General features: G+C 46.5%; 2 protein-coding genes across 4 annotated transcripts in view; one reads left to right on the top strand and one right to left on the bottom strand.

The window, feature by feature from the left end:
• The window catches only part of LOC115099860 (uncharacterized protein KIAA1614-like), a 57,978-nt gene extending 44,277 nt beyond the window's left edge, over nucleotides 1–13,701 (top strand). For both annotated transcript variants that reach the window (XM_029617754.1, XM_029617756.1), the window contains exons 9-10: nucleotides 10,991–11,175; nucleotides 12,537–13,701. In XM_029617754.1, coding sequence (XP_029473614.1) covers nucleotides 10,991–11,175; nucleotides 12,537–12,730 — 379 coding nt within the window. In that variant the 3' untranslated portion in view covers nucleotides 12,731–13,701. The remainder of the gene's footprint in view (nucleotides 1–10,990; nucleotides 11,176–12,536) is intronic.
• STX6 (syntaxin 6) overlaps nucleotides 1–27,917 on the bottom strand; it is a 176,168-nt gene that overhangs the window by 85,628 nt on the left and 62,623 nt on the right. The window contains exon 8 of one of the 2 annotated variants that reach the window (XM_029617760.1): nucleotides 26,153–27,499. The exons of the other annotated variant lie outside the window; for it this stretch is intronic. Within the exon in view, the coding sequence (XP_029473620.1) occupies nucleotides 27,483–27,499 (17 nt within the window). The 3' untranslated portion in view covers nucleotides 26,153–27,482. Of the gene's footprint in view, nucleotides 1–26,152; nucleotides 27,500–27,917 lie in introns of those variants that run through there. 2 annotated transcript variants of the gene reach the window in all.

The following is a 27,917-nucleotide window of genomic DNA, read 5'->3' on the forward strand; positions in this document are numbered from 1 at the left end:
CACTTGCAATAAGTGTAAAAAAATACACAATACAAAACAATGCATTAAAAAGTAAAACATAAAATACCAAGACCACAGCAGCACCATCTCTTTCTACAATGTGCAATCAAAGGCATTATTAAAAAGGTAGCCCATGACTTTTTTCCTAAATTGTATGTAATCATCTAAAATGCATAAAATCTGAATGTATGCTCTCTCATCTTCTATTGCACCTTTTTATTCTTTGGAAACTGGCATACAGATAGACATGACTTAATGGGGAAGAGATGACAAGAATGTAAGGTCTTGCCTTTCCAATCTGTTAGAATTGTTTTGAAGGTGTAAAATGTTTATATAAAAGCAAGCCACTCTATAACAGTATATCTGGATTTTCAGAAAGTATTTGACAAAGTCCTTCATGAGAGACGCTTCAGGAAATTAAAAAGTCATGGAATAGGAAATGAGGTGCTACTGTGAGTTGTTAACTGATTATACGGTAGGAAAGAGAGAACGGGACTAAATGATCAGTTTTCCTAGTGAAGAGAAATGAGTAGTGAAGTGCCCAGGGATCTGTACTGGAACCGGTGCTGTTTAACATCTACACAAATAATTTGGCAAAGGGAGCAGCAAATAAGACTGTAAGAATCACCATGCTGGGTCAGATTGATCCATCAAGCCTAACATCCTCTCTCTGACAGTGGCCAATCCAGGTCCCAAGTACCTTACAGAGCCCATAAAGTTGATCTATTTCTTGTTAAGTCCAGAGATAGTAAAGGCTTTCTTTAGTCTACCTGGCTAATAATGTGCTATGGACTTTACTTCCAGGAACTTGTGCAAAGCTCTTTTAAATCCCGCTGTGCTAGTCACCTTGTTCACGTCCGCTGGCAACAGATTCCACAGCTTGATAGTGCGCTGGGTGAAAAAGCACTTTCTATGATGTTGTTTTCAATCTATTGATTTAGTTTCATGGAGTGTCCCCTTGTTTTAGTGTTATTTGAAAGGGTAAATAACCGTTCTTTATTTGCCCCTTCCACCCCAGCCATGATTCTATAAACTTCTGTCAATTCCCCTCTCAGCCGTCTCGTTTCCAAGCTGAAGAGCCCCAGCCTGCGTAGCCTCTCATCCTAGCAGAGATGTTTCTTTCCCTTTTATCATTTTTGTCGCCCTCCTCTGCACCTTTTCAAGTTCCGCTCCGTCTTTCTTAGATGCGGTGCCCAGAACTGCACCCAGTACTCGAGGTGCGGTGCATCGTGGCTCCATACAGAGGCAATATGTGGAGCTGTGCAAAATCCGGGCTTGAAGTGAGCCTTGCCAGATGAAAACCAGCTAGGCTGGCTGAATACTGGCCAGCTGGCAACCCTATAATCTTAATCTTACTAATTAAGTTTTAATTCATTTTTAGTTATATTCTGCCTTTCGTGACCCTTCAGAACGGATGACATTAAGGGACTGTAGGTATTTCTCTATCCCCAAAGGGCTTACAATCTAAGGCGCTCATTCACTAAGCCACATTATTATTCCAGGAAGGAAAAATATCGCAGGATTTACAAAGCAGCGGTAACTGGCCCCGCCACCTTGTAAATCCCACTGCAGTTTTCCCATCAGTAAAATTCTGCCAGGAAAAATACTGTGGTAGTAAACTGCCCCCCCCCCCCCCCCCCCCCCAAGAATACATTACAGTATTCCTGGTATTGTGGGGCCACCATCACTCAGAGGAGTCGCTTGTCCCCCAAGCAAGCCCCCCTCCCCCTCCCCCCAAAAAAAATCATGAAAACACCCCGAGGGTCTCCATAGACCTCCCCCCATCAAAACCCCTTTCTGTGCCCCCCCCCCCCCCACCACCACCACCCCGGAGGCAGCCACTGAGCAAAAATAAAGTAATAAAAGTTGTGCGATCTGAATGAAGTGATCACATTTTCAGATGGAATAGCAGGAGGACATTATGAGACTGGGGGGCTGAGCATCTAAATGGCAGATTAAATTGGATGTGGACAAGGGAAAGTGATGCACGTAGGGAAACCTAATCGCAGCTATAGGTCCACAATGCTGGGTCCATATTAGGCGTCATCACCCAGGGAAAGGCTCTGCGTCAATGCTCACTTCCTTGTGGGACGACAGTCCAGAAAGCAAACAGAATGTTAGGAATGATTTGGCAAAGAACAGAGATTAGAACTGCGATTAGCGTACTGCCTGGCGATCCATGGTGCAACTGCACCCCGAGTATTCTCTGCACTTCTTCTTACCCCACCTCCAAAAAGATAATTGGGGACGTTCGTTTTCAGAGTTTATCACTGTGTGTTCCAAGTGTCCTGTCTGCACAGGTGTTTTCCTGTTTATTTCCTGTTGTCCTGCATTCACAGTGTCCTTCCTCGGCAGTCTTTCTGCTTCTGTTACTAATTCTGTGTTCGTGCTTTTATTATTCTGCATATTCTCCTCGTTTCGTTACGCTGACAACTCCAGTTTATGCACTGGGAAGTTCATCTTCAAAAGCATTTAGCCAGATAACTCAGAAGTTATCCAGCTGAATGACGATTTGGGCACTTATCCAGCTAAATTCTGGCCAGATGATAAGTTAACCAGCTATAATTTAGCCGGATAAGTTTGGGGTGTAAGCGGGAGGAGTTGAGTTAGCCAATATTCAGAGTTAGCCTGATAGCTTATCTGGCTAACTTTGGTTGGCCCGTAGACCTATCCTTTGTGGCAAAGTTTAAGATAGCTGGATACATTTAATGGTGTGGCTGCACCGCTGAATATAGGGACTAAATTAGCCAGATAAGTTTATCCAGCCAGCTAACTGAGCTGCACAGCAGCAATGTGTCCCTCAGTAAGACTCTGTTAATTGTTTTACCTGGTAATAAACTTTGGAATTAAAGAAGCGGGCTCTTCTGTCTGTGAGTAAAGGCTGAGTTAAGCTTATCTGTTCAAGTTGCGCATAGGAACACGTGACGGAGACAAAATAGTAATATGAGGCATTAAACTGTGAGGTTAGTAACGAAGCAGCCTCCAGTGGCTTTCACATCAGATTTACTCCTGTGGCTACATCTCTACAACCAGGCCTCCTCATGGCCAGGCTTCAGACGTACAGCCAGATCCAGGGCCTCTTGCATAATTTGATTTCCTTGTCAAATGTATTTTGCAATTGAATAATGTTAAATATATTTTCTTCGAGCCTTGTCAATTGTGCTTAGGGGACCTAATTGGTAATGTTATATCTACTTGTGTAATGTAATGCTTCTTTCCGATTTCTTTTTATTTTATTTCTTTGCTTAGTTCAAGCCCAGAACTTTCTGGTTCTTCTTTATAATTTGGACTTTAAGGACTTATGATATATTTGGATTTGCTTTTCTGTGGTTTTTCTTTTATTCATTTTCCTCATCTTGAAGTCCTTTTTCTGTAAGAAGATAGTCATGTTGTATATTTTATAAATTCAATCAAACTAAAGTATTAACAATAAAAACTCCAGGAGCGGAGCACAGGCTCCAGACATGCTGTTCCACTGAATGCTGTGACTTCTCTTGGTATCCAGCTGATCCAAAACAGGATTCTAAGCAGTGCCATCTGAACTCTATCAGCTTTCATCCCTTATGCAAGATAATTACCTTCAAGTTTGTTACCAGTGCTACAGACTCATAAGCAGTGCATCTTGGCAGAATATAGGCCCATAGACAACACCATCTTGTTTCCAGAAACTTAGAAGCCAAAATACCACCCAGCAAATTCAGGAAAGTAGAAGGCCTAAGTGGACAACTATGAAATTTTCAGAGACCAGTATCATGGAAAATTAGATAAAGCCTAGGAAAAAAGATTCAGAGCGATGTGTATAATATTACAAGCAGAGCAAGTAAACAAGCTGTGAGCCGGCTTAGGTCCATTTACAGAAGCTACCAACTCCTATCCACAAGCATACCACACTTTGCTAACACGGATCGATTCAGACAAGAGCTTGCAGGAGCGTGATCGTCAGCAAATCATTGATCAGAGAGATTATAGTGAAAGTAGAAGCTCAAATGGAATATTCAAAAGAAATTGCATCACAGTGTTCCAGGTTCTCTAGATGCATTTCAAAATCAATGCACTCAAATCCTTCGTCAACAAGTGTAGCTGCCATCAGATCATGCGCTGAGGAAAAAGCTGCACAGGGTACATCCATCTTACAACAGGAAAGAGGCAGATTGCTTCCACTGCACACAAGAAAGCCAAGATGGAACAGCAGAAGCAGACTGTCCCATCATTGCTGCACACAAGAAAGCCAGTTAGAGCAGGTGCGGACTGCTGCCGCCACCATGGCAGCTGTTGCTGCATGCAAAAATAGCCGAGTTAGAACTAACCTAGAAGTCTTACAACAAGAAAAGGAAGCAGCTGCAACTAAGGCCCAGGCTAAGATCTTTGAAATAGCTGCAGTGGAGGATGATGGAGAGAACTGGATTAGTCGAATTGCTTCAGAGGATCCAGCTCAGCATACCAGAGACTATGTACTAAGCTATTCCACTAGGGATTCCAGCTTGCCCTACCAATATGATGAGGAAGTGTCAGATGTTGAGCAATACATCCTTCTCATTAATTAAATGTCTCTCCTGACAGAGACCAGGTCAACGCATGCCCTACCATGGATGCACCACCACTGGCTCCAGATCTAGGTATGTCTGCACAGAGATGCATGCTACCCCATGCCCACACTCAACTATCCCATAAGAATTGGGGTCATGATATAGTTGCAACTTTGCCTCTGTACCTGATCCACATCCTTCATATGGCCAGAGTGCACCTGACCAAACTCACTATACCTTAGAATTCAAAATTGACATGCCATGTGATGAACAAAAACATAACTTCCAAGAGTATTCCACTAGTATTTCATCATACACAGACTGTGGCCATGGGCATGTCAGGTTTTGCTAAACATATGATTCGTCATGAGCTTTTCAATACAGGGTTCACCAAGTTAGATCTGCCCAGAAAACTACAGAGCATGGAAATCTCTACTCAAAGGCGGTACCTCAGAACTGAATATTACACCAAGGAAGGTTGGTGAAATGAATCTTCAGAACCTTAAAGAGTCTAAGGTCAGTGTGCATCCATGATCCCTCAATGGGCCTGACTGTAATGTGGCAAAGACTTAAATAAAGCTATGGTAGCCCAGAAGCAATTGAGAGTGATCTATTCAAGAGGATTGAGAACTTTCCAAAAATCTCAAGCAAAGATCATTGCAAGCTGCAAGAGCTTGAAGATCTACTACTGGAACTTGAGGCAGCTAAAGCCAACCCATATCTTCCAGGCCTCAGCTATCTGGACACTGCCTATGGAGTAAGGCCAGGCTTGAAGAAACTCCCATACAGCCTGCAGGAAAAGTGGATTTCCCAAGGTTCAAAATATAAAATGGTCAATCATGTTGCTTTTCCACCTTTCACAGTTTTCTTCGGCTTCATCCAAGATTTAGTGGTGATGCTTGACATGTCATGTGACCAGCCCAAGCCACTCTTGGGATGAACAGCCAACTAAAAATGTATGGTTAACAGAAAAAAAATTACCTGTAGCTGTGCACAAAATAGAAGTTTCACATGTGGCATCTACACCTTCCACCCTTCCTACTGCCACAAAGAAGAAGATAGAAGATTCAGACCCAAGAAATCTCATCCTCTAAAGAGGTGCCATGGCTTCAGAGAAAATCCACTGGGTGAATGTAAAAACTTGCTCAAGGAATTAGGTATCTGCTTCAGATGCTATTCTTCTCCAAATCACCTCTCTAAAGACTAAAGCAGCCATTCAATGCACAGTGTCAAACATGTTACTGCCCTGTATCTAGATACTGCAAAAATCAACGTCCCAAAGCTTCTACTTCATCTCAAAGGATGGCAGGGAGGGAGATGGAGAAGTCATTCCTGAGTGTGCTAAAGTTTGTAGAGAAGGACATAGTAGCAGATCCTGCTCAAAAATATGCCACCTTAAAATACCTGCTAAGGGTCAACCTGAGAAATCAGTAAGGATGTACGCAAACATGGATGATCAAAGCCAGGTCAGTAATTCGCTCAGGTTGCCGATTCCTGAGTGAATTACTTTTAAAGTTCTTATAATTGTATTTAAGGCAGTATATTTGGAAACCTTTTGTTTAAAAAAAAAAATTGGATCAACTGGTATGTTCTGGCTGGGTCATTGTGCTCTTGTTGGTTCCATCTGTAGGTTCATATCGCTTGCAGGAAACAAGGCAGTAAGCTTTTTCAATAGCAGCCTTGCAATTATGGGAATTCATTGTCTTTTGAACTCCATAATGAATAAGATTATTTAAAATTTTGTAAACAATTCCAGATTATGCTATTAACACAGGCTTATTCAGGCTAGCCAAGAACAGATTGCTGTGATGGTCCAGTAATGGTTTATAAGATACATAGTATGTTTTATTTGTTATTTTTATTTATTTTATGAGTTTTTATGTTTTGTTTGTTTTAATTATATATTTCTGTGATCTGCATTGAACAATATGGAAATAGCAGAATATAAATTGGCTTAAAAAATTAAATAAATAATGTGACCTATACACTGACAGGCCGATGCAATATGTTACGCCTGCCGTCCGTGGCAGACCCGCGGCACGGCCCCCTCACCTTTCTACAGTGACTCCAACTCCTGATTCCTCCTCGCTGGCAGCGGTGGGCTGTCAGCTCCGTCCTTGGGCCTCCCCCCGGTGCCTATGGCCCTGCTGCAGTCCCTGGCATTCCCGGTCCAGCCACCACATCCACTGCTTCTCGTCGGGCCTCTCCGCATGGCCCGCGGAGAGATGCTGCTACTCGGCGCTATGCCCTTCCCTAGGCGCGCACGCGCATCACTGTTTAAGTAGGGACCATGGCGGGAACCTAGCCGCAGCCCCGTATGATGATGTCAGCGGAGTTTTAGTATTTAAGCGCAGGCTCTGCTCCCTAGAGTTGCCTTTGCAACAGGTCTCCTTGCTGGTCGAGTACTCGTTGCTTCCTAGAGATTAGTCTCACTCCTGCTTTCCTGTTCCTCGTTTGTTCCTGGTTCCTGTCTCCTTGTTCCTGTCTTGCTTCATACCTTGGATTGCCTACATGGACTTTGACATTGCTTCGCCTGACCACACCATTGACTCTCTCCAAGCCCAGACCTCTGCTTTGCCTGACCACGCCATTGCCCATCTCCAGACCCAGACCTCTGCTTCGCCTGACTACGCTATTGCCTGTCTCCAGACCCAGACCTCTGCTTTGTTTAACTACGCTTGACTTTCTCCATGATCAGACCTCAGCCTCGCTTGCCACTGCCTCCGGATTGCCGCCAGCCCTGACTCAAACCTGTTCCTCGATACTTCTCCAGCTTACTCCCTGGACTTGGTCTATTCAGGCTTCGGCCTGTTCTTGCTTGGGCGCCCCCTATCTGCTTTCGTTTCTTTGGCGCCTGAGTCTCCAGGACACTACCTTGTACCGTCTCTCACCTGCTGTCTCTGGGCTGAACCCGATCTCTAAATCGACTACATACAGAGGCCCACCTAAGTCCAGCTGGCCCCGGCACCCAATGGCTCAACCCGCAGGGAACGAGGGCTGGTATTGGTGAAGCTCCAGTTGGCCTCTGTCCATCAGCCCACTCCGCCTGCCAACAGTGGGGACCCGTAGGTCCCTACCTACGGGTTGCTTCAACCCCACCTCGGCCCAAGGGTCCACCTCCGATGCAACAATATAGTGTGCTCAGGCTAGCGCACTGGGTAATACTTTATTGGACATGCGTTTTGGACATGCTAAAATGACTCCCAATTCAATTAGCAAGTCCAAAACGTACGTTCAATCAAGCGCATAGCTAATAACGCTCATCACATGCAAATTCCATGTAGATGAGGCTATTAGCCAAAATTTGTCACGCGGCCAAGGTGCCATTATAATACGGCAAATCTCCTTTCAGAAGGCTATCCTGAAAGGGGATTGGTCCTTTCCAGTGACAAGTGTCGGTGAAAAGGAGCAATCGGGAACAGCCCTGCCGGAGGTGGGGAGGGAGCTCAAGCCAGACTGTTGTGGGTGCACAGCCATGGCTCCTGGGTGCCCGATGTAGAGCGCTAGGGACACACAAATTACCCATTGCGTGTCCCTTTTAGATCGGCAGCTCATTTGCCTTTTGCATCAAGCGCCCAAGTGAGATGGATATGCGTGTGTTCAAAAAAAAATGTGCGCCGAGTTTGGATGCATTTTTTTTACGCGATTATATTGCATCAGCCTGTGTGAATATGTGCAAGGACAATAGAGACCACTGGAAGGAGGGCAAATGGTTACATGATAGAAGCTGTAGATGGCAGCATTGAGTTACCTCTCCCTACTCTTATAAACAATAGAAATGAAATCCCTACACCAGAGGCTGCATGGTATCTGTCCCACCTGAAAGCTTTAGCCAGTTGTATCCCATCTTTAGATCACGATGCAAAGATTTACTTGGCAGGAATATACTGAGACTTCATAAGGTTCATCAGCAAAGCAATGGTCCTGACAACTCTCTTTATACCCAAAGACTGAACCTTGGCTGGGTAACAGTAGGTGATGTTTGCATAGATAGAGTGTATAAGCCAGATAGCATTGATGCTTTCAGTACCAGTGTGCTAGAAAATGGACATAGATCTTTTTGCAAAATTATGTCCTAATCATTTCTTCATTAAAGAATTGCTGGCTACAAGGAACAACCAGGTCATGCTGCACAGACCTACTTCAACACTTTCTCAACAGAAAACCGTAATGAGGATCTTGGAATCACAGTGTTCCAGACTTCGAGAGGAGATGCTAAACCTGCTCTTTTAATGGAAGACTCAGAATTCCTGAAAATCACGAATAAGGAATTCTTCAAAGATGAATCAAACAGCTGGGTGACACCACTTCCACTCTACCCACCCAGGCCTGCTTCCACAGGCCCTGTTCCAGTCTGCTTCTTGTGCCAGACTCTGGAGAGAAAACTAGAGACACAGGATAATATTGTGGCCTTCATGAAAAATATATTTGCCAATGATCATGCAGAGCCAGCTCCACCACTGAAGGAAGGTGAAGAGTGCTGGTATCTTCCTACCTTCGGCATATACCATCTTCCGAAACCTGGTCAAATCAGGATTGTATTTGATAGTGCTCCGTTTCAAGGAGTTTCTTTGAATGACGTGCTTCTTACTGGACCAGGCTTGACAAACAGCCTTTTAGGAGTGGTGATCCGCTTCAAAACAGAGCCTTCTGCTGTAACCACTGACATCTAGCAGATGTTCTACTGTTTTGTGGTTCGAGAAGATAATAGGAATTACTTACGATGTGTATGGTCCCGTGACAATAACATCCGCAATGATGTAACTGAATACCGTATGAGAGTGCATGCCTTTGGCAACAGTTCATCACCAGTCAGGGTTATCTATGGACTCAGAAAAACACCACAGGAAGGAAAAATGGAGTATGATACAGATGCCAGAGAGTTTATGGGAAAAGACTTTTTTTGTGGACGATGAACTTGCTAGGCCATTTCCATTTTTTATCTTGACTCTAAGATTATGCATTGAAGTTTGCTTTATAAGATTTTGTGTCGTTGTTATTATGTTTGTGTTAGATTACTCATTTGGTGTTTTCATATTTGTGACATCTTTTCTTGAGTGTAATCTGCTAGGAGCAAGCATTTTGGACTATAAAAGTACCAAATAAATAAATGCGGAGCCTCCGTAGTGACGAGGACATACCGCTTGTGGTAGACAAGAGTGTTGCCTCCTGGAGCTCCTGACCCAACTTCACTTCCCTTTCCTAAATCTCCTAATGAGGCACTGGCTCAGAATTTATTTTTTTTAAAGGCATAAACCTTCCCACGCTCTGCGCCCTGTAACTTGCAACCAGTGGTGAGAGAGCACAGAACTCTGTTCTGAGAGAAACACGTACCCAGCCATGCAGTGTGGGAGCCAGTGCACTGTGGTCTCTGAGCTCAGCAGTGCTTCTACATGCAAGTGCTGTTGCCCTGAATGGGTGTGTGGAGGGGGGTCCACTTTTTTGAACTTTGCCGGTTTGCCTTGAATTTTAAGGTCTTTGTCAGGGGTAGGCAAAGTTTTTTTTTATTTTTTTTAGTTCCAGGGCCACATTACTGACTCTGACCAGCAACAGGAGTTGGGGGAGGGGTGGGGTGGCCCTTGAAGTTCCTTAATACGTACACACAACTTCTATTATTTTCTGAAATGTCTTTATTTAAATACTGAAAGATGCACAGACATAAAAGCCTTTACTGATGAGAAAGCAGCACCAGCAATGGTTTATAGATCCTAAGGTACAGTGAGAGTGGCACAGCAGCACCAACAAAGAGATTTACCAAGCATTTTAACCTTAGAAATTTGAGAAACTTACAGAAGAGAATGCGCCAGCATTGTACAGTGCAACAAGGCCTGGCAAGCTTCCTCAGACTTGGACAGGCGCAAGCTAATGAGCACAAGGATGAGGGAGTGAAGAAAAAATATCAGTTACCTTCAGCTGTTAACTGTTAACAGCCGAAGGGAAACTGATGTTTTTAGCTCAGTCAAGCATCCTCGTGCTCATTAGCCTGCGTCAGTCTCGTCAACAGCGGTCCTGTGATGACTTGTAAAGAGATGATTCGGCAATTTCATCACTGGCCACCGCCACCCAGGTTGACGTCAACAAAGAGCTGCGATGTTGGGTCATTGAGGATGACTCTGTTTCTTAGTGCCGGGGAAGGCAGATAAAGTAGCACCAGTGTGAGTAGATGGGCTGCAAATAAGATGCTTTGGGCTGTGTTTTGGCCTGCAGGCCACAGTTTGCCGACCCCAGTGATGTTCTTAGCTTGGGGCATGTCAAACCTAGAGAGACACCCTCTGCCCAAGGGCATGGCAGGGAGATTCATATAAAGGAAGAACGGGATTTGGAACACATTTTGATGAGCGGTTTATGTTTCTTTCATTATTTTTTTTAAATCAGCATCTGAGGCACATCCACAAGCCCACATACTCTCTCTTTCTGTGCTTGTTTCAGGAGCCCATTTTCTTCTTTTTTTTTGACCCATACAGGAAGTTTTGCTCCCGGCCCAGACGGGCACTCAGCGTGGAGGATATTGGCTCACCTGGCCAGGCACGGATAGTTGGGCGAGTGGTGGAGACGTTCCATGACGGTACCTGCCAGCTCGAGCTTCAGCGCCCTCCCTTTGGAAGTTTTGGTTTCTGTATTTCCTCAGGGAAAGGACGTCCTGATACAGGTATCTAGCACAAAAAGCAGCGACCTTTGAGATTCGTTGCATTTGTTCAAAACATTTGCAAGGGAATAAAATTGCTACCAAAGTCATGTTAAAGGTTGTTGACCTTTTCTGCAGTCTGCTCTTGACCTGTTGATGACCTACAGCAAGTATCCAATGAAAGAATACCTTATGGAGGGCAGGGGTCAGCACAGCCCTGCCTTGCTGGGACCCATTACTACTTCAGAAGTTTACTGATGGGGGGGAAACGTTTGAGAGCTATGTGCTTTAAAGAAAATGGTTTATCGGAAACGATTTGTTTTAAACTCTTTATGGAAATTGTCGGAGAGAAAAGAGGGTAGCGTAACAAGATTGGAAGTTTTGTGGACTCCATGGACTTCCATAGGTGTCTATCTTCAGTACTTATTAAGCAGGGATGAAATGCAGACGTTGTGTACTCTCATGCGCTCAGTGTGTTATTGTGTGGGATGGATGGCAGGAATACACAGTGAGTCCCACCCTTTATCTCTTCCCTGACGAGTGCAGCCCTTCCACTCCATCCCCACGCAGCTCTTTCTTTCCTCCTCCAAACCCCAGTCCCCCCCCCCTTACCCTTTTCTCCCCTTCCCACTCCTTCCTCATTCTACCTACTCTCTCTCTCCCCCTCCCCCCAGGTCTCGTATCAACCTCTCCCTCTCCTCTCCAATTGCCTAAAACGCCTCCTACAGGATGTCCTCGGGCCCCAGTCGTTCTCCTGCTTCCACAGCCGCCACGGCAGCATGGGTGGCCCGGAGCGTGGCAAGCCTTTGGCCCACATGGTCTCATTGTGGGGGGAGCAGGGAGCAGCATTTGTCTTCTGGCAGGGCTTGGAGAAGCTGGGTGGGTTTTGGGGTGGGTGGGGTTGTTATCTGCTTATATTTGATTGTATTCCACCATAATGAGAATGCATTTGGCTGCTGGATGCTTTTGCATTTCTTCAGCTGGCAGAGCCTGGGGGATACCTGCCAGCTCAGCTGATCAGCTCATTGGATCCTCCTGCTGCTCTCTGTAGGTTTCATTTTTTTTTATCTAGGCGAGCATGGAAACTTACACACACAACTTTCTTTTGCCGGGAAAATTATGCATTTGTTTTCACACAGGCGCAAATAAAAAAAAAAACAACACAGATGGACAAGGGTAGGCACGTAAGGCTGTCCAGCACCTCCAGGACTTACTGTAAAGAATGCCTGAAAATGAACGCAGTATTTCAATAAGTGAGCGGTCAACAGGGTCAGGCAGGGCCAAATGGGTGGGGAAGGGCAGGATCTCAGGGAATGGTTGGTAAAGTCTAGCCACGCTGGGGACACTCGCTGACCTTTTTATCTCTCATTCTTCCAAACACACAGGGGTTTACGTAGAGAAGATGTCTGATGCCAGCATAGAGAAGCTGTATGCAGGACTCTTGGGCGTGGGGGACGAGATCCTGGAAGTGAACGGCTTAAAGGTGGCAGGACTCAGCTTGGCGTACATCGGCGACCTGATGGCACAGGTGGATACGCTGTCTGTTCGGGTGCTCCAGCAGAGGCGGCCCCAGCGGTAGAACGGAAACTTGAAGTCATCGCATCCTATCCCCGAGATGGGCACTGGATGGTTTTATTCAAGCAAAAGAAAATGCTGCACTGGCTTCTGAAAAGCTAAGCACTGCCTCATCGCTAGGGCCTGCTACGGTGCTACTGTGGACTTTGTCTTTGGGATGCACATATAGGGCCTTAGATTAGGGTAAAATCCCCTGAAGAATGAAGGGCATCCACAGGTAATTACATCAGTGTTACTTTCTTGTGAACTTTACATTTTTGTGTTTTACTTTGCAATGGTTTTTCAAAGACAACATGGACGGGTCCCGGTCCGTGGCATGGGAACTGCAGGAGCTGTGCTCCGTGCTGCAGTGGGGAAGCATTTAATAAGACGAAAGCCAGCAGTGTTGTCCTTGCCAAAGTCTGAAATTGGACTCCAGTAGCTCCGAGTCGTGTTACCCCCTCTCTCCTCCCGCCAGGCAGGAAAGAAGTCACATTTCTGGCATGGGAGCGCTTGATGCTGACCATGAGTCAAAGCCGTTTCCTGTAGGTAAATCTGGACTGGGAGGCATACAATCTTTCTTTTGTATTTATATTTTCTTCTTTTCCCGCCCATGACCTATTATTCTTTTCTTAGCAGGCCTGCGTTTTTTCCTCATGGCATTTCTCAGTGTTTTGCACCTGGTGGAGGTAAACATGTTCAAGGGGAAGCAACACCAGATCCTGTTTAGTGCGATTTGGAAATCATAAAAAGCAAGGGCCAAAGAGCAGCTGTTCTGCAAAGGTCACGATGAGCAGAATCCACAGGCGCTGCCAACATTAGAGGGGTGTCGGGGCTAGGGAGGTGCAGACCCAAAGTTTTTTTTCATTTTGGTTCATTTTGGGGAGGTTAGAATTTTTCTGGGTTTGGTTCGTTTTATGTTTATTTTGGTTCAGTTCATTTGCCACAATAAATATTATTAAAAAAAAAAAAAAAAAAGACCCTGAAAAAAAAAAACTGACACGAAACGGGATCCCTCTGCACCCCGCCCCCCCCCCCCCACCCCCCCACCACCACACACACTGCTGTCTCTGGTCCGGAGTCTCCTGGGGCCTCCCTGAGCCATTCCATATCCCCCACCCCTGTCAGTAAGCTGTTGGGATAAGTCGAGCCCTGCCAGGGCCTCCCAGGCCATTCTGACCCCCTCCCCTCGCTCCTGCATATAAGCCAGGTACCTCCCTGGCCTCTGCTTCTGCGAAGGCCTGCAGTGAAGAAAGAGAGCAGCAACAACTCCCAGATGCTCCTGCCCTGCTGGTCTTCCTTTAAAAAATGGCCCCTTCAGTCCCTGAGATCGGTGCCAAAATTTGACGTCTGGCACCATTCTTAAAAGGGACATTGGGGAGCAGAAGCAACTGGGGATCACTTCTGACCTCTTATTGGCTGTAGACCTCCCTGGAAGGAGTAAGTGTGTACACAGCATATCTGTGGGGGAGCAGGGTCAGTGGAGCCCGAAGAAGCCCTGGCCCTAGTTTATTTTGGGGGCTGTCTGGGAGGCCCTGGAAGACCCAGGTCCTGAGGCAGCATCGGAGGGAGGGGGGTGTAACTGGGGCGTCCCCATTTATTTATTTCAAAATTAGCTGAAAATACGCAAAACCTTTTGGCTATTTCTTTTCAGGTAAAGTCTGGTATTTTGTTCGTTCCATTCAGAATGAACTGAGCATAGACGTTTTCGATCCAAAATCCCTCTTTCAGGCACCTTCACTGCCGCACAGTATTCAGGTCTTTTACAAGTGCCACAGTGTGCACTGTTCAGAACGTACTGTAAAGCTGTGCAGGGAGTGCTGACGTGCTGTGCCCTGAAGTCACGTGATGCTGTACCGGGTAGCTTGCTCTGCCCATGGCATATGCAGCACCTTGGATTCATGCCCTAGGCTTCACGAACGCTGACCTCTTTCCAGGTTGATCACGTGCAGGCCCCGATTTCCAATTAGGCAGAACGGGCACCTGGTGGTGCTGGATGAAGGGGGCGCCACCCTCTCTCTCCCTCCTAAGCATCACTCACAGCATCCTGTGGGACCCGCCCCCTCACGAGCCGGCGGCATGCAAAGCGCTGTAAAACAGGATCTCCGCCAGGCTGGCCCTGCGCCTTTAAGGAAGCAGGTTTGATGGGATGCTGCCAGTCAGGGGCATAAGGCATCCCTTGTACAACTTCGTCGGAGGGGGCTCCTCCCTCCCCACTCCTGCGCCCATGAGGTAAATCTGGCCCTGACCACAGCACGCACACACAGGCCGATGCTGTAAAGTGCGCTCAACTGAGCGCACTGTTTAACCTGCTGTTGGATGTGCGTCAACGAGCATCCACTACCTCTCATATTGTAAGGGGTTTAGCTCGTCGAAAATGCGCTTCCAACCCCCGCCGAAACTAATAGCGCTCCTCACATGAGCGCACGATCCTGTATTTAAATGAGGAGAGGCGCTAGGGACAATAGCGCCTCCTTAGCAGTGGAAACTCAGGAGAGGTGGCTGTCAGCGGGTTCAGAAAACTGGCATTCAATTTTACGAGCATCTGTTTTCCGAACCTGACCCGCTGGCACTTTTTAAATCTTTTTTTTTTTTTTACCTTTTGGTTCCTCCAACTTAATATCGCTAGGATATTAAGTTGGAGGATGTTCAGAAAAGCAGTATTTTCTGCTTCTCTGTACACTTTTTTTGGCTGCTCAGAAACAAGGGCAGGCGCTAATTTCTTTTTTTCTTTTTTTGTCATTTAAAGTTTTATTATTATAAATATCAACAATACATGTCAATGACAGAGGAACCAGAACGTGAACATAAGCATAAGGCATCCGCAATACAGAAGTCACAACATTGCAAACCAGTCATGTAGCCTCCTCTTAGAAGCCGACATGACATGACAGAATATACCCACCCACCCCCCCGAACCCCTCTGGGTCTACTATTCCACTATTATCAGTATAGATGAAAAGGATTGATGATTTGATGTTCCACAGTCCCACTAGATGATGTGCATTTTAAACACTTTGGTTCCCCAATCAGGGAGTGGAGTTGCAGGCCACCAGGCGCTAATTTCCGACTGTAAAATGTGCGGATTGGCCGCACTCTTTTTTTTTTTCGGTATTCCGGGCAAATGACTAATGGCCTCAACAACAGTGCATCTGCATATGATGAGTGCTATTAATTTCGGCAGGGCTTGGATGCACATTTTTGACATGCTAAACCCCTTAAGGGGTAGTGGACTTGCATCAAAAGCGTGCGTCCAACAGCGGGTTAAACCGCGCGCTCAGCTGCGTGCGCTTTACAGTATCGGCCTGTGTGTGATTTAGCAGTGTACAGAGTAGAAAGAGGGGGTTTCTTTTCAAGTGGTTTCACTGATTCTGGCAGGAGTTTCTGTGGTTGTCGCTGTTATTCCCAGTGCTCGCTACAACAGCTGCAGCAGCTTAAAAGGGAAGAAAGAGGAAACCCTTTAACCCTGACTTCCCTGTCATCATCTGACCACTTGCACCAAGGCATCATGGGTTATTTGAATGGTTTTATTCTCTGCATGTTCATCACTACATCCACCTTAAGTTATTAAAATTCTAAATGCAAAATAAAAATATTGCCTTTTCTGGTATCTCTGAAAATGGATTGGCGCTGTGGCACTGCGTTGGGGCTGGAGCACTATGGGGCTTATTTACAAGGGATTTTGCAGTGGGCATCAGAAGAAGAGGCCCAGCGATAGAAAGAGTTGACTTGGAAATAAGATGCTGAGCGAGGCCAGTGGGTGAATGCCTCCAGTGCAAAAACTTTTCCCTTCAGACTAAAGGGAATGCGCTGTTGGAAAATGAATGTTGGCATTTCGAAGCACTCGATCTGGGGACCCTTTTCCCCCACACAAATGAGCCTGTAAGCAGGTGCTGTGTGCATGCAGCTATGGGGCGAAATGCGTCTGCCGTTTCATGCCTTCCTACAGCAGCTGCTAATGACTGGGATCTCATTTTCTTGGTGATAGAGGGTACTTGCACATAACCCAGTACATGCTTGTATAAACAGACACACCTGAAGTATTGTATATAGCGTGCTGCGGGACCCATAGTTTGTAAAATATCGCCTATCGCCATCCTGAAAGCACATGCCTATGCTTCAGTACACGCGCGTATGCAGGGATCTCTGTAGTTTATATACCTATTTTCTAAAACTGCGCACATATATTTAATGCATTAATTGTAACGTGCACGCTTAATAACGCTTAGTTTATGCATGGAGGCAGGAATTTTATAAAGCTGGCTGATGGGTGTATCCCGCTTACGAAACTACTTGTGTACATCCTTCCAAGCACCAGTTTGCTGAGACCTGCACCAGTTCACCCGCACCCTCCACCACTTGCTCCAGAACCCTCTCCCCGCCCAAAAACTGGGGACAAAAAAGAAATCAGATTTAGTTTTTATGACTTGATTAGCGGGTGTAAAAGCTCGCGTGCATGCATGATGACGTATACGCGTGCTCTGTTTATAAAATACATAAATGTGCAGGTACTTCAAATCCCCATCCCAGAACACCCTCGTAACACCCTCTATGTACTCACATGCTTTTCCAAGCGGCAGTGACAGTACATGCGTGCTCCCATCCTAAGAAGTTGCTTACGTGGGCACATGCCGATTTTACACACACAGTCACCTCCCCCACAATATCTTTATAATACACTCTGAAAAATCAACCCCCCCTCCAGAACAGATTCCTGACAGAGACCTCCCTGTATAATGCATTCCATCTATCTGCATGAAGGCTGAGATGCACTGGAATTCATTACTTGCATGGATGCTAGAACAACACTGGTGCTCTCAGCACAGAATCTCTTTAAGTAGGCTTGGGAAATTACACACACAAAAAAAGAAGAAGAAGAAATCAGTCCTTAATTTAAATTCCATTACAAATCACAAAAACCCAGCAGACTCCTGAGCAAAAGGTTCCCCCTCAAGATCTCCAGAGTATTTACTGATTTATTTAAAATTGCTTGCATTCCACTATATTACATCTGTTCTAGGTGGGTTCCATAATGTGCAGACACAATCAAACAAAATAACTACACAAAGATGACAAAAATAACAGGACGTTCTCTCCATGATTTTAATGCAATTTACATAGTAAATGATGGCAGATAAAGACCAACTGATCTATCCAGTTTGCCCACTTATTCCTGTCCACATTGCCAAGGATATATCCTTGCTGCCAGCCCTAGAGCATGACTGCCTGCAGAATATCAAGCAATACTCAAGGCACCTTTTGTCATCTTCTGGGTAGCTGAGTCTGCAAGATCCCCTTTTTCATTCATGTCTAGCTCCTCTCCACTCCTATGCCCAATCACAAGGTCTTAACAATAAGGCAAGCAACCACCAGTACCAGTGCAGCAGTTATCTGAACATCCAGCTGTTGGGGTTTCCAGTGCTGTTTCAGGCAGCACCTCGCCATCGCCAACCCCCTGCACCGACCCGGTTAACATAAGGATCGTGAAGCTTGCCAGCCAGACCTGGCTAAGTTAGCACATGGCCTTCCTCTAGGACTTCTATTTATTATTATTATTGTTATTGAACTTGCAGCTTGCCAGACAGACCCAGCTGCTAATTAATTCTCACACAGTCTCTTCGATTGCTCTGCTTTCCAACATGCAGAATGCTGGAGAGAATTACATAAAAGGGAGCTGTGTCTGTCCAGGGTCAAAATAATCCTCCACATCTCATAGCCTGCTTTACACGGCGCTCCCACAGATTTCTAATGACATTTACAGTTCTCCTTAATGTAGCTGATATGCGTTAAGAGGACTATGGTATTGGGTTGTTAAGTTATAATAACCATTAGGTGTCTGAGTCATAGAACTCCCCAAAGCTTCTGCATGTTTTAGTGGGGTTTTTTTAGACAATAAAAATGCCATGGCTTCTACCATTTTTCTCTCTCCTGGCATACACTAGGTGAATTAAATGCTTTTTCTGCTTTTTCTTTTCCCTGTCCTCTCTTCATATGTGCGACGCTGCATTGTAAGGAAGCAAAAGGCACTAGGAGAAGGCAAGACCAGTTTTAGGGGGTGGCAAGCAGGGCAATTGCCTGGGGCCCGTCACGACAGAGGGCACCTTTGGCAAAGCTCAGTGATGTCACGAAGGCAGAGCTTCAAGGTGCCTGGCACTGGCTGGATCCACATCTTAGTTACTGCCCTAATCTCTAGTGCCTAATGTCGGCCATGGGAGATGGCGTGGTGTTTGAAATCACCGATGATCTAGACTTAACAAAAAAGCTACAAAAAATACGCCATAGGTGGCCACCTTCCATTCCATTGATGAGATTTTATACATGGATATGCTTATGATTCTGTTGTGTCTGCAAACCAGAATGCAAATCGTATCTCGTACCGTGAGACTCGGCAAAGAATTGCCCTTGAAAATATGATGAACCAAGATTTAGATTCCTCATTAGATTTCACTGCATGAATGAAATGTCCAACTGCAGCAAAAACCGAATGTTCTAAGACCTGATGAAATAAGGAGATGGTGACGCCTTATCCTAAAAATGTGCTGCCCTCCTTGCCCTCGTCAAGTGGATGTGGGAATCGGCTTGCAGCAGCACAGGGTCACGTAGGCAGCAGATGGGTTCGTGCTCCAGGCATTCAACCACTACTTCCAGACTGATCCAAGTGTAATTCCATAACCCAAAATAACCGTACTGCCCCCTCTCTGTCTGAGGACCTTCACTTGGCCTTCATGTTAGAAGCTTACTGCTAAGGAGCAGGAGTTGAACGATGAGTGTGGGATAAGGCAGGTGAGGAGGCCCTTATGTTTTCTTTAAATGTCAGTGAAAGAAGGAAGTGTGGGTATGGATGGTAAGACTGAGAGGTGAGGAAGAGGAACAAGTGGTAGGAGAGGGGGCCAACAGAAATACAAAATACATATATATATATATATTTTTTTTATAGAGAAAGACTTCAGGAATACAAATGGAAGAGGTAGACCTTGGTCTATTTACAGAAAAGAGTTTGCAATGAGCTAGCAAAACTGAAAATGGATAAGGTAATGAGACACATCCTAGGATATTCAAGGGAACACTTTCAGGCAAATTTTAGCCAGTGAGGTTTAGAGTAATTTTCAGCTGAACCTAACCAGCTAGGAGCTGAAAATTTACCCTAAAATCACAACTGAGCAGTTTACTGTAAATTTACCCAAGGCCCAATCCTCTATTCAAAACCCACACCTCCTCTCCTCTTACATACACGCCCTCCCTCCTAAAGGTTGATGCTGTACTGAAAACCTCAAATCCTCACATCAGCTCTTCTGCACCCCCTCCCCAAAAGACATGATAATGCCAGCCACTTTTCCTGAGTCCATCCAATAGTTCTGCCCCCTTTTCCTGAAGATCCAATGCCAACAATCTCCAGCCAAACCCTCTGATAACCCCCTGTGAGATTTGGCGGGACGTTACTGGTGGCATTGGGTCTTTAGGAAGAGGTGGGAGAGCAGATCACAGTATGGCGATCCTTGGGATCACCACTAGATGGCCCTAGCCTAAGACCTGAGTTAGGAGAGAAGCAGACCATTTCACAACAGCAGCTCCTGTGAGAGGGAGGGAGAAGCCTTGCCTTGGGAAGACCTGCTGCTACCATCTCAGATCCCATGGAGGGACAATGGTGACTCGCTGCAAGACAGGCCCTAGTTTTGAGATTCTGGAGATTATTTTTCCTTTTGCGTTGGGAGGAAGTTTGCTGCCACCCTTCCTGCCCAGTAGTTGAGGAAAGGAGAAGAGCTGACCTTTTCTTGGCTGCAAGACTTTTCAGCCTGAAAGATCTTTGTTATTTTGAGAGAAGAATCAGGAATAAGAAGTGTTGTGTCATTTGGAGACCCCTTACTGGAGATGAGGACTGGTATTTTGGAGACCTGGATCCCACCACACCCAGGAGACACCCCCCCTCCCCCCCCCCCCCCCCCCAATTACCTGGGATTGTTACTCTCCAGGGCTTGGAATGGAAAGACCATCTCAGGACCCAGGACACATTCACAGACAGAGGAGCAGTTTTGGTCATGGATGTAACCAGAATCAACTGTGTTTAGTGCCAGTTAATTTCCTGGAAAGATCTTCAGTAAAGTTTATTTTGGAACATCCAGTCAGTTTCCAGTCTGTTTATTCTGTACCTAAATGTATTTAACAGCAAATACACCCAGAGAAGACTGTCCACCCTGAGCCTCTGGTCCTCGAGGTCTAATCTCTGCCTAGCAGAGAAGCCATGCCCCATGGTTGTATAGGCCCTGTGACCGTGTGCAGGGACTTAGCCGCAGGATTATGACCCCTGCTTTCTTGGATACTAACAAGGAGGGGGGGGCCTACAAAAAAATAGCACCCAGCGTGGGACCCAAGGGCGTTAGGGTGAAATGAGATGTTTTGGAAGTGAAAACTGATGTTTTACAACTGTGGCACAGTTTGGAGAACTTCAGTGAAAAACCACAAACATTTTCAAAATGGCCACTGTTCCCGCCTTGGGACAGGAAAGATGGAGAAAGTGCATCAAAGTATAGAGAAGAGGGTTATGTGCAGGTGCATGATGTCATCAGTTATGTCGGTGGAGCGCAGCCAGTGGAGAGCGATAAACCTGCCAACATGTTATGCACGCCAGCTCAGCACGAGAAGGGCAAGAGGAGATGTGGGTGTGCAGTTTAGATTACTGAGTGTACCAGTTCTAGGCCTCAAGCCTGAGACTAGAGTCAGAGCATTCAGTGGTTCACTATCCACAAAAAGCATCTGTAGATCTGAAGTTCGAAAGGTCGAATCCATTTCAGTCCAAGGTGGAAGATGCAGTCCGCCATCACGCATTGAGTAGTGTGGGCCGTCAGCATCTGGAGCTTCTATGGTTAGTCTGCCCAGCGCCACCAGCATGAGCACCAATCCCTTCTTTTCGGTGGGGTTGGGAAATTCATATGCGTCACACAAGGGGCCGAATTCATCTTTCCCTGGTGGGCTGCACTGTGATGGAATCGGTGGCGTGTGTCACGTGCCATGTGTTTCAGTGGCCAAAGCCAGTCAGGCTGCAATGTTTCTGCTGCAGTGCCAACTTGTTTGTGGAGGAGGAGGAGGCTGGATTGCTAATGACTCCGTCAGTTTGTGGATCCCCAGCTCACGTTATCAGTACAGGGAAGGAGATCTCAGGGAGAGGGTGAGAGGAGCAGAGGTACGGTGAGGAAGGGAAGGTGACCAGGAATGGGGTGTGGAGAAGCTGAGAGGACGGGATAGGAGGAAGCAGTATGAGAAGGAAAGAGGGCGGGAGATGGGGAAAGTCCCGGAATCTGTGATAGGGGAAGAGGTTTCTGGGGTACGGGTTCCAGGATCTGAGGAGAAGGGAAAAGTAAGAAGGAAGGGAAGTTTCTGGGTCTGGGGGAAAGACTCGGAAAGCACAGGAGAGAGGATCTAAATTGCAGTGAGGGCTGGGGTGGGGGTGGAGGCAGATGTTCCTATCATGTTTCAGTCTTCATCCGCCTTACATTCCCCTCTCTAATTTCCCACGCAGTCTGGCTTACACACGCACACATCTGGCTCCAATCCCTTTTCTCATACAAGCACACATTGCCACCCACTCTCCTCCTCCAGCCTCTCCTCTCACCCCTCAATGATCCCCCACTCAGCCCCTCCTAACCTTCCCAAAATGACCCCCTTTGTTCTGTCTGCTCCAGGCTACCCCCTCCCCCCATTCCTGAATAACAGGAGGAAGGAGGCCGGACTAGGGAGCATTTTAGCTCTTCATTGCTTTGCTCTGTCTGCTCCAGGCTCACCCCCTTCCCTCTCATTCCTTGCATACTGCCTAGGAGAGAAGGGGCTGGATCAGCAAGCTGAGGGCTGTTCCCTGGGACAGGAGATTCAGCACAGCTGGAAGGCAGCAAACCTTCAGCAGCTTGCTGCCCTAGGTCCAGGCCTGGTGTGCCTATTGACAAATCTAGGAATCTTAACAACCCTACACATGCATAACTGAGAGGAGGGGAGGGAGAGGATATTCCAATACCTCAGCAGTATAAATAATGGGACGAGGTTGTAAGAGGATAGACTAAGGAGCAATATTAGAAATTATTGTTGGGCCTGTGGACCCCAATGCTGGGGTAAGGTTGGCTCAACCTTCAAGGAAGGCCCTGTAGGACCTCACCGCCAATTGGTGGAGCAAATTGGTGCAGAGACTGAACAGGAGCTTTGCCTATACCAGCCCCTTTCCCCTCGGTTGAGCCTTTGGGTTCCTGGGGTCTTAAGTGGCAGTTTCTGGGGCATAGGCAGAAGAGTAGATCCGAGTTCAGGCTAAGGTCAGTGGCAGGCAAGAGTAAAGAGAGCCCAGACTAAGGTCAGTATCAATGGTCAGTCCAAGAGGAGAGAATACGGGTACGCTGGTTGTACAGGGCAAGGCAGGCTCAGGAACGCAGCAACTCACACTTCAGGAAGTGAAGTCGACCCATTGACGAGGCATTGATCTGTTCTATGGCTGAGGTTTAAATACCCAGCCATGTGATGTCATCTGCCAGCGCCGGTCAAAGGGATTCCCGTCGCAGGACTTTTAAAGTTATGTGCACACTGCGCACCACGCCTAGGGAAGCCCCAGGAGACGATGGCAGCGGCGTCCCTGCCATGAAGCATGGTTCACTGTCAGAGGTGTTGGGTGAGTGCATCGGCTTGTGGGCTGCCCCCACGAGCCGACAAACGTAACAATTATTTCTTCACAGAAAGGCTGGTGGATATATGGGACAGACTCCCAGGGGGAAGCAGTAGCTGGTAACAACATCAAAATTCAAGAAAACATGGCATAAGCACAGGATTGGTAGGGAAGTGACCGGAAAGCTGGAGATCAGTAGGGATCTGCAGCTGGAGTGGAAAATCAGCAGGACGTGGAAGAGCCTTCTGGTTATCTGCCATCATGCTTTATCATCCATTTCCCTATTTTACATGTAGGCTTACATTTAATACTGATTTTACCATATGACAGTTCTGCATGGTAACTTTCTACTGTAACATTTTACATCTAATTTTAGGTAAAGAAGCTTGTTTATGGGGGTTCTTGATGAGAAGGTCTTGCCAAACAGTAACGGGTGAATTTTAAAAGGCCTGTGCATGCAAATACTGATAGGTATGTGCGTGGCTGGGCCTTGTGCGCGCCGAGCACATTTTAGAAACAGCCCAGCTACTCGCATATCTCTCACTATGTGTGGAAGTACCGGGCCATTCAAGGGGGGCGGGGGCGGGTGGAGGCAGGGCGGAGGCCAGCCCGGACAGTACCATTAGACGCTGTCCTGGGATAGGGAAAGGGAGGATGAGTAGGAAGGGGTATAGGGAAGTTCCCGCCCACTCTGCTCCTTAATTGGACAACTGGTCACCCACATGCGCCGATACAAAATCGGGTACATGTGCACGCAGGCATTGGATTTTATAACATGCGTGTCTTTTTGTTTTTTTAAATCTACCTTTAATTGGGTTGGGCTAGTTTATATTTTATGATGGGTATTTCATGATGTTTGCTAATTTATTTTGATTAGATATGGATTTTTGTTTTATGTTTGCGATGTTTCTATTTCTTTCGTTGTCTTTATTTGTTTAAAGTATTTTATTATGTACCGTATATTTTTTACTTTTCTTATTATATCATGTTTTCATGTGAGTGTGAGCCACCCTGAGCAATATTTTTGGAAGGGTAGAGATAAGTTGAAATGAACAAATGAACTATACTTCAGTTTCTTTGGTAGTGGCAAGTTTTTCACATCCCGCAAAATTGACAGAGTTGTCATCTAATCCTTGACATCTCTTCTCTCTACTCACAAGATTCTGCACTAGATGATCAGAATAGTTATGGAAACATGACCAGCCTCTGGACTGTAACACATATCCAGGCCAATTCTGTAAAGTGCACGGGACAACGGGCGCTCAGTGTTGAGTGCCCGCTCTCACAACGCGCACCCAGCCACCTCTCCTGGGCGTGCAATCCTGTATTTAAAAGAGGGGTCGCGCTAAAAAGGAGGCGCTAGGGACAATAGCGAGTCCTTAGCGCCTCCGTAGCAGCGGAAACCCAGGAGAGGTGGCTGTCAGCGGGTTCAAAAAACAGATGTTCAATTTTACGAGCGTCTGTTTTCTGAACCGCTGACACCCACGGGTTAGTAAAATGGACACTTGTAAAACTGAGCATCCATTTCCCTACCCTGACCTGCCGGCAAGTTTAAAAATTTTTTTTAAATCTTTATGGACTGTTAGTATCCGTCTGATTGCAACTGTCTATCCTTTTGTTTATATTCTGTGCTGTAATCTGATTTTGGCATACACTGATGCTGTCTTCATAACAATGAAATCTGATTTGATTTTTTTTTTTTTAATTATTTGATCCTATTATAAATACAAAAATGTTTCTAGTGGATGAAGACCAGTAGTAAAGCGGCTAATTCACAAGCTTTCTGTCTGATATGGCACTGGCAGAGTTGCATGTGACATTAGTTTGGCAACTGCAAGAGTCCCCAGAGTGCATTTGTGCACATCTTAGATCCAGCGAGCGTCTCAGTACAATTTGGATAGCTGCCATCTTGCTTCATGACTGTGATCACATGACTTCCAATAACAGATCCGCAGCTGCTCCACTAAATTCATCATAGTCATTTATTCCAATCCCTATCACCGACTGAATCCAGAGCATATTACAGAAAATCAAGCATCTATCAAATAAAACACAATTATTATTTATTTTGTAATTGCATTAACAATACAACTAATGGAGGTCAATATTCAAAGCGCGTTCAGCGCTATTTAGCCGGATAAGTGGGACTTATGCAGCCAAGCAGTGGCCGCTGAATATGCGCCCATGCTCAGCATCCACCACTTAGCTGTATAAGTCCCTTATGCAGCTAAAATATACACACAAAGGGCGGATTTTAAATGCCCTGCTCGCATAAATCGGCCCGGATTTACGCGAGCAGGGCCCTCGTGCGCCGGCGCACGCAAGTCCTGGGGTTTTTTAAGGGGGCGTGTCGGGGTGTGGCCGAATGACGCGGTGTTTCGGGGCAGGACGTGGCTTCGGGGGCGGGACCGGGGGCGTGGTCCGGACCGGGGGCGAGGCCTCCGGACCAGCCCCCAGGTCGGATGACGGCGCGCCAGCAGTCCGCTGGCGCACATAGATTTACGTCTGCTTCTAGCAGGCGTAAATCGAGGGACAAAGGTAAGGGGGGGGTTTGGATAGGGCCGGGGGGGGTGGGTCAGGGAGGGGAAGGTGAAGGGAGGGCGAAAGAAAGTTCCCTCCGAGGCCGCTCCGATTTCGGAGCGGCCTCGGAGGGAACGGAGGCAGGCTGCGCGGCTCGGCGCACGGAGGCAGGCTGCCCAAAATCGGCAGCCTTGCACGCGCCGATCCAGGATTTTATAAAATACGCGCGGCTATGCGCGTATCTTATAAAATCCAGCGTACTTTTGTTTGCGCCTGCTGCGCGAACAAAAGTACGCGATCGCGCTCTTTTTTAAAATCTACCCCAAAACATGGGCATGCATTGGGTAGAACTGGGGCGCAGCGAGTTAGATGTATAGGTTATATGCCTAGCTACCGATATTCAGAGTTAGGTATATATGTACGTCTAAGTTTAGCCAGGTAGATTTTAAACGAGTGCACACACGTCCATGTGGGCGCACGTAATAAAATGCAATATCTGCGCGCACGTGCACGCCCGATTTTAACATCCGCACACGCATGTGCAGGGGGCCTGCAACTCGCGCGGGCGGGCAGGGGAGGGGGATTTCAAAAGTACGTGCAGCCACGCGATCGGACCTTTGTCCAGTTCCCTCCAAGTCTGCTCCACTTAAGGAACGGACTGGGAGGGAATTTTCCTAACCCCATCCTTCCTCCTCCTTCCCCTCTCCTCCCCGACCCCTAAACCTACCCTAGCTTTCCCCATTTTTTTTTTTAACTTTAATACTTACTGCTCCTCCTGAGCAGCAGTATCTTCCCTTTGCTGGCTGGCTGCCAGCGGGTGCTTCTCCGGGACAAGGCATAATGGCCACTGATCCAGCCGGCCACCGGCCTGCCCCTTTTTGTTGACCCGGCACTTCTGTACGTAACGGGGGTTACCCGCATGGCCGGGCCCATTCTAAAATGCGCACAGCGTACCCAAGGCCCAGCCACGCGCACACATTTTTGTGTATTTTCAGTGGCTTTTGCTGCGCTGCTGATTATACATCAGAAGTTGGATAAGTTTTATATCCGGCTAAGTTACTTAAACGACCAGATTTGAATATTGACCTTAATGAGCATCTGCTGATTGCAAAGCTCAACCAGGCCCAGATTTAGGCAGAAGCAGCATAGGCAATTGCCTAGGGTGCCAGATTTTGAAGGCACCAAATACCCAGGCTGAAGAGGAGTGCATCTGTGCCAAGAAGGAGCCTGATCTAGCAATCCTCTTCAAAGAGGCACTGCTATGGCACTCTGGAGGGGGTCACCATCTCCAGTATCAATGGTGACTTGTACTGTCTTTGAATAAGTTCATTTTTAGTGGGACATTTCGATGAATAACTTTTATTTGCACATTCAAAAAAACTAACAAAAAAAAAAGGTTTGACTAAGGGTGGATGATTGAGAAGAGATTTTTATGAGAGGTATAGCACTCGGCCCAGCTTGCTGACACACAAATAACTGATTTTGAGTATCGCAATTGATGCCATTGTGGTCGAGGTGTTTGGAAGTAAGACGGGTCGTCATGGCACTTCACTGGCAGAGCAGAAGAAGAATCCCACACTTGAAGCAATAGCTGCTGCAGACGTAGGGCCCCATCGGCTCCTTACTCGCACGTGGTACCTAGGTTAGGAAGGTAGAGTAGTTTCAGGAACAAACACCCTTGTGAGGCTGCTGTAGTGCTTGCTGTCTGATCCTTCACAAGGACAGCCTCCCTTATGGATTTTTAGTTGGACAAACGGTGAGGAAAAAGGGTTTTCTGTTGCTCCTGATTTTGAGTTTGAGAAGATATCCTAGGCCCAGATTAGGAGAAGCACTGATAGACTCTCTCTTCTCCCTTTTGAGGAAGGGGGAAGAGAGAATGACCTTTAAAGTCCTGTGTTTCTTATGCACTTCAAAGGCCTCTAGCCGATGCAATGCCAAACAATCTCCAGCCATTCAATCCCTCTCCCTACAGCATAAACAATCCTAAGAAATACTTTCAAACTGCCTAACTTGCATCTTCCCACATTATCAGAGAGAACTTCTCATTCCAGCTTTC

The sequence above is a fragment of the Rhinatrema bivittatum genome, chromosome 10 (assembly GCF_901001135.1).
Source record: "Rhinatrema bivittatum chromosome 10, aRhiBiv1.1, whole genome shotgun sequence".
Taxonomy (NCBI): Eukaryota; Metazoa; Chordata; class Amphibia; order Gymnophiona; family Rhinatrematidae; genus Rhinatrema; species Rhinatrema bivittatum.